A 6,968-nucleotide genomic window follows, 5' to 3' on the forward strand; every position below is an offset into this window, starting at 1 on the left:
AGAAAATGATTTCTTCACTTATCTATTTTAGTTTGCATACATAAGATCCACCATTTAATTTTATGACAAATTAAAATAAAACATATATGAATATGTTGAGTATATAGATCTACTATTCCTTCAATCGGTATCAAGAGCCATGGTTGTTTGCATGCAAATCGGTTAAAAGTTTTTCCGACTTATAAAGATTAACATATAAAACTTGTATAATTTGTGTTATTATGATATATCACAAAATTAATTTTTGCATGTTAAAATTTCTGATCCTAAAATGTATTTAGGATATTTGGGTTAATTTATGGATTTTATTGTTCATTTTATATAATATTGGCATTAAAATGTGATTTTTATGATAAAAATGTCATTTTTGGACGAAAATTAGCTAAACTTCGAATTTTCCAGTGGTTTTTGGATATGTTTTCACATATATTTTTTTTAGGTGATCTGGAAATTTTCATAATTTTTGGAGTTCTTATGCTCGAAAAATGGATTTTTCATGATAAAAATCGAATTTAAATGAAAAATAGGTTAATATGAGAAATATTTCGAATCTGGTCATAGAAATTTAGTATGTTGTCACATGAAACTTTACAAGATGTGTGTAAAATAATAGGCTATATTGAAGTTTTTATGCATGATTTATGGATTTTTGATGAAAAATAGCATAAATAGTGACTTAATTAGTGAAAAATTGCTAAAAAATACTTCATGACTAAGGAAAAACGTCACATATTGCATCTTATTATCTTTTTCAGATCTAAAATTGAAAATTTGATGAATATAATTTTTCTCATGTTTTTATGATTTTTATTGATAAATCCGATAAACCGCAACATTGTTTTTCCGATAACTTTCGAAATTTTTAACCTAAGTTTTTGAACATTATGAGTGTCATGGTAATTTTCCAGAATGTTCATGAGTTTAAATTTCAAATTTCAAATTTATTTGAAATTTTTAGTGATTTATTTGAAGTTTATAGCATTTTATTGTAATTTTGAGTCCTTTTATGAACAATATTAAGAAATATGAGTTAATTATGGTAAAATAGTTAGTGGAGACTAATTTTGAGTCCTAAGAAGTTAGGGTAATTAACTTGTGCATAAATATGAATTTATGTAATTTTTGTGATTATAAAATGTTGAATCACATCTTTGTTCCAACTTTCAATCATTTTATTTTACAAAAACTCAAAGGGATGAGAGAGATTATAGAGAGAGAAAACACTCTAAAAATCTAAAAAAGGGAATTAATCTTTAGTAATGGCTGGGATTAAGAACCCTAATAAAAGTCCCAAATTGATTAATGTTACTAAATCAAAAGCATCTATTATACACTCAAATACAAAAAACAAAAAACATGTTGATTCTAATACCGCAAGTTCTAGTAATAATAAAGGGAAATCGCCTGTTTCTGTTCGTCCGATCAGATTAACACTATCTCCGTTGGCGACGGAGGAACTGGATGTGATTCTGGAGGAAGACCAGGAAGAACAGGAAGAGGAGATCATTACTGAGCGTGTTCAGGAATAGCCGGTACCAGTGCTTAAACTCTCCGCCGATGATGTTGCAGGTGAGATCAATTACTGGTCGTCTGCTGTTTTCTGTTACATTTTGGGCGCGAAGCCTCCTAGTAGTGTGGTTACGGGGTTTGTTAAGAGAGTCTGGCAATCATATGGAGTTGATCGTATTTCATTTTTACCTAACGGCATCTTCCTGGTTCGCTTTAAATCAAAAGAGAAACAGTTGGAGGTTGTGAGGAACGGTCATCTTATGTTTGATAGTAAACCGGTGATAGTAAAGGAGTGGTCTCCTGATGTTGAATTAATTAAACATGATGTGAAATTGATTCCCATCTGGATGAAACTATATGGTTTAGACATCAAGTTTTGGGGTCCTGGGTGTCTATCAAAAATCAGTGGTTTAGTTGGGAAATTCTTGCGTTGTGATGAGGCTACCAGTAACCGTGCATTCCTTGGGTTTGCTCGAGTTCTGGTTGAGATAAAAATTGGGCAGGAATTCCCTACTGAGCTTGTTTTTGAGGATGAATTGGGAAAGACTCAGAGGGTAAGAGTTGTTTATGATTGGTTGCCACTTTCCTGTGATAAGTGTAAGGGACTTGGGCATACATCTGATTTGTGCAGGGCTGATGGGAGAAAACCTCAGAAAGTTTGGCGGCCAAAGGCTAAACCACAGTTAAACTCTTCTTGCTAATACTAAAACTGTGAAACCAACTCAGACACCCATTGCAAAACCTGTTCCTAAGCCTGTCTCTCCTCCAATTTCAGTGGTCACACCTATGGCGGAGCCAGTTGTCATTATGGAGACTCCTGCTATAGGACAGGAAATGATTGATAATGGTCAGTCATTGCCAAGGAGGTTCATAAGTAAGCTGTTAAGGAATGATTCTGGGGAGCCTAGATTGTTTACCCCTAGAGGAATTACCTTCATGGATGCTTTGAACTTATCAATGCAGAAAGCAAGAACTGAAAGTAGAAAGAAATTGGGATTCCAAGTTGATATTTCTGAAAATGGGTAGCTTGGGATTCTGGAATGTGCGTGGTATGAATAAACTAAATAAACAACAAGATATTAGATGGTTTATTCACCAAAATAACTTAGGTTTATTTGGGTTATTAGAAATAAAAATAAATGGGAGTAAGTGGAATAATGTTAGGACTACTATATGTAATGATTGGTCTATCTGCACAAATAATAGTCATCATCCTGGTGGTCGTGTTTGGATACTTTGGGACCCTAACCTCTATCAGGTAGATGTCTTAAATATTAATGAGCAATGTATTCACTATAAGGTTTATGATAAAATGCAGAAGGTGTCTTTCTTGTTCACTCTTGTTTATGGTTTTAACAAGATCCAGGAAAGAGAGAGTTTGTTGGAAAGTTTAAAGGGCTATAGTGTCTCTGTTGCTAGTCCTTGGTTAGTATGTGGGGATTTCAACAGTATAATCTCAGTGGATGAAAGAATAGGGGGTGCTGATGTCACATGGGCTGAGATTGCTCCCATGAGAAGTATGATGAGTGATTGTAACCTGCATGAGCTAAAGGTGACTGGTTCTTACTACACTTGGAATAACAAACATGAAAATGATACAAAGGTTTATAGTAGACTGGATAGGGTGATTGTCAATGATGATTGGATCCTTTCTTATCCTGATTCTATGGCTCGATTTTGCACGAAAGGTCTATATGATCATTGCCCGTGTGTGATCAATCTGACTGAGAATCATATAAGGAAGAAGTCTGCCTTTAAGTACTTTAATATGTGGTCTATGGCTGCAAATTTTTCTGAAGTGGTCAAGGAGGGATGGAACTGTGATATTCAGAGTACACCCATGTTCAGAGTTGTCAAGAAATTGAAGGGTTTAAAGAAAAAGTTGAAGAATCTGGATAGGGAACAGTTCAGTGATATTGAGAACCTTACTCATGTTACTGAACTCTCCTTAAAGCATTTCCAAGACCAGCTCTCAAAGGACCCTTTGAATCCTGAGCTGTGCAATGCTAAAAGAGAAGGTGCACAGGATCTAGTAAATTTAACTAAGGCTAGAAATTCGTTTCTAGCTCAAAAAGCAAAGGAGAATTGGGTTAAAAATGGGGATGAGAATACTGCATTCTTCCATGCTAGTATTAAGAGAAGAAGGGCTTTTAATAGGGTTTATCATATCAAAGATAATGAGGGGAAGCTGTGTACTACACCTCAAGGAATCAAATCTGCATTTGAGGAGTATTATATAGGTTTGCTTGGCTCTTCTACTGAGGTGACTCCTATTCATAAGGGGGTCATTAGAAATGGTAAGTGTTTAACTGATGAGCACAGGGAGATTCTTACCAGATTTGTTACTGATGATGAAATAAAAATGCAATGTTTTCCATCCCTGGTACTAAAGCCCCAGGGCCTGATGGGTATAGTAGCCAGTTCTTCAAGGACTCTTGCGCCATTGTAGGGAAAGATATTTGCAATGCTGTTAGAAACATGATTAGCTCAGGGAAAGTGCTGAAGGAAGCTAATAACACCACCCTCACTTTGATTCCTAAAGTGAATGTTCCAGACAGTGTTACTCAGTTCAGGCCCATTACCTGCTGTAACACTGTTTATAAGTGTATGGCTAAAGTGCTATGTTCAAGATTAAGCTGTGTTCTGCCTGATATCATCCACCCTTCTCAGGGTGCATTTGTTGCAGGGAGGGATATTGTGGGCAACATATTAATATGCCAAGACCTCATCAAATTATATAATAGGAAGATTTGTTCTCCTAAAATCATGATGAAGATTGACCTCCAAAAGGCGTATGATTCAATTGAATGGAGTTTTTTACATGATATGCTAGTCCATCTCCAATTTCCTCAATCTAGCATTGACCTTATTATGCAATGTGTGTCTTCCCCTTCTTACTCTTTGGCTCTGAATGGGGAAGTCTTTGGTTTTTTCAAAGGGAAAAGAGGTTTAAGGCAAGGGGACCCTCTTTCCCCCTTGCTGTTTACTATATGCCTGGATTATTTGAGTAGACTTTTTGGAGTGTTGCACAGGTTCCCTGGATTTAAATTCCACCCGTTTTGCAATAAAATCAGCCTGAATCATTTGTGTTTTGCAGATGATTTACTGCTGTTTAGCAGGGGTGATCTGAATTCTATCACTCTAATGATGAGGGCCTTCAGTACTTTTTCACTGGCGTCTAGTCTCCACATGAACATTAGCAAATATAGTTTCTACTGTAATGGGATATGTGACAGTCTGGTAAAAGATATTGAGGCACTTACTGGCATGAAGAGAGGCAGTCTCCCCTTTAAGTACTTGGGTGTCAAAGTAATGCCTAAAATACTGGGGGTGCTTGACTGTCAGTGTTTAGTTGACAAGGTCACTGAGAGGATACAGAGACTAGGGGCTAAACAACTGTCATATGCAGGGAGAGTTGTCCTTATTTCTGCTGTGTTTAGTGCCCTTCATAGTTATTGGGCAAGAATTTTTATGATCCCAAAACTTGTTCTCAAGAAGATTGATACAGCCTGTAGAGCTTTCCTCTGGTATGGTACTTAGAATAAAGAACGTCCTCATTTGGTAGCCTGGACTCAGATATGTCAACCAAAGAAAAAAGGAGGTCTTGGCTTTAAAAACCTGTATTAGTGGAACATTGCTCTCCTTGCAAAGTATGTGTGGTGGGTGGAGAAGAAAGCTGATCATTTATGGGTCCGTTGGGTGCATGCTATATATATAAAAGACAGGATATGGAAGGACTATGAGCCTTCTATAAGTTCTAGCTGGGCATGGAAACGTATTTGTGCAGTTAAACACCATCTAAAACACCACATGTTTGATGATGAATGGAGGAGGAATGCTCAGGAGTACTCTGTACAGTTGGGCTATTCTTGGCTGGCAGAGGATGTTGCTGATGCTCCATGGTATCCTTGGCTCAGAAATAAGATAATGCTCCCCAAGCATGAATTCTTTATCTGGCTGGTTGCTCAAAATAGATTGCTCACTCAGGATAGATTGATGAAGATGAATATAATTCATGACAACTGCTGTTTTTTGTGTGGAGCAGCTGAGGAAAACATTGATCATCTTTTCTTTCTATGTCCATTCAGTCAACACTGCAAACAGCAGATTGCAGTTTGGTTGGGGTCCCCTATCCCTAATCAAAATGTGATTCCTTGGTGGCTAGGGCATAGGGATAGGTCATTGTTGAGGAAGCAAATTGTTGCAGCTTGTTTGGCACATGTAATGTATAGTATATGGCAGGTGAGGAATAGATGTCGGCTTGAACATGTATTAACTTTGCCTGCTGTTGTTATAAAGCAGGTGAAGCAGCTTTTTATTATGCAATTGAGAGCTAGTTGTGTAGGATCCAGTATTAGGAGTGTGCAAGACTGGATAGCACGACTAGAATGAGTTTGTAATGAGCTAGAGATTGATATCTGGCGATTTTGTTGGTTGGGCATTAATATAATCACTTACATTTTTCCCCAAAAAAAAAATGTTGAATCACGCAAATCCGTAAAAACCGAGTAATATACGATATTGGCTAATTAAAGGCGATTTAGCATAAAATTGGGCATGTTCAGACATATTTTAATGCTGCATTTTATTATGATTGTCATAATTTTATTTTATGTAATTTTGAATTATGTAATTTTTACTTAGTATGGCCTTAGTTTTTAATTGGTATTACCCGAAATGTATGGGAATATCGATTCGGTTGTAATTTATTGTGATCTCGTATCACCGTTTTGTAATTTAATACATTTATTTTTATTTTAATTACGAATGTAAAATAGGAAATTATGTAATTTGTTATGTAATTTATTTATTTCGGAGTTCCTTGAAGACGGTGTCACTCAAGGAAGACGATACATAAAGACGGTGTTGCCTCAAGATGCGTGCCACAACCGAAGTTCAAGGGACCAATGGAGTTGGTTTCCGAATATGTAATAGTTAATTAGATTTTCTATTTTTAGGAAGGCCGTACTAGGATTTAAATTTATGCTTTGCATTATATTTATATGTCGCATGCATCGCTAAATCGCCATAACTAAAACATGCATTGTCATTTTATCGAGTTTATCGACCGTGTCAATTAAAATTATCGTAGTTCACCGCTTTAGTTCACTTAAAACGTGATAGATAATAAATTGACATGACCTCTCGCTAAAATAAACAATTGAGACTTAGCCTTACCAAAGAGTAGAAACCATGAAAACCTATTTCGTGAGGGAGTGCGCTCGGCCACACCAGGGTACAAACCTTGTTACGTAGGGGAAGTGGGTGATAAATGTCTATCCACCGAATTCATGTTTATAAGGGATGTATTGGCCACACCGTGCCCAAGTTGATGTGGATTTGGATCATGGACACATTTATTCGAAATTTGGGTTGAACTCAACAAAAGTTTTTTGATAAGGGATGTATCGGCCACACCGTGCCCTTGTCGGATGTGTTTTGGGCTAAAGATAAATGTT

General features: G+C 36.4%; 1 protein-coding gene across 1 annotated transcript; it reads left to right on the forward strand.

The window, feature by feature from the left end:
• The first annotated feature begins 1,259 nt into the window (after positions 1–1,259).
• Positions 1,260–5,901, forward strand: LOC141629330 (uncharacterized). Its single transcript, XM_074442350.1, has 6 exons — positions 1,260–1,515; positions 1,570–2,165; positions 2,236–2,531; positions 2,716–3,806; positions 3,908–5,041; positions 5,297–5,901. The coding sequence occupies exons 1-6, from the start codon at positions 1,260–1,262 to the stop codon at positions 5,899–5,901; spliced, it is 3,978 nt and encodes a 1,325-aa protein (XP_074298451.1).
• Positions 5,902–6,968: the final 1,067 nt, after the last annotated feature.

Source organism: Silene latifolia, chromosome Y (genome assembly GCF_048544455.1).
Source record: "Silene latifolia isolate original U9 population chromosome Y, ASM4854445v1, whole genome shotgun sequence".
NCBI lineage: Eukaryota > Viridiplantae > Streptophyta > Magnoliopsida > Caryophyllales > Caryophyllaceae > Silene > Silene latifolia.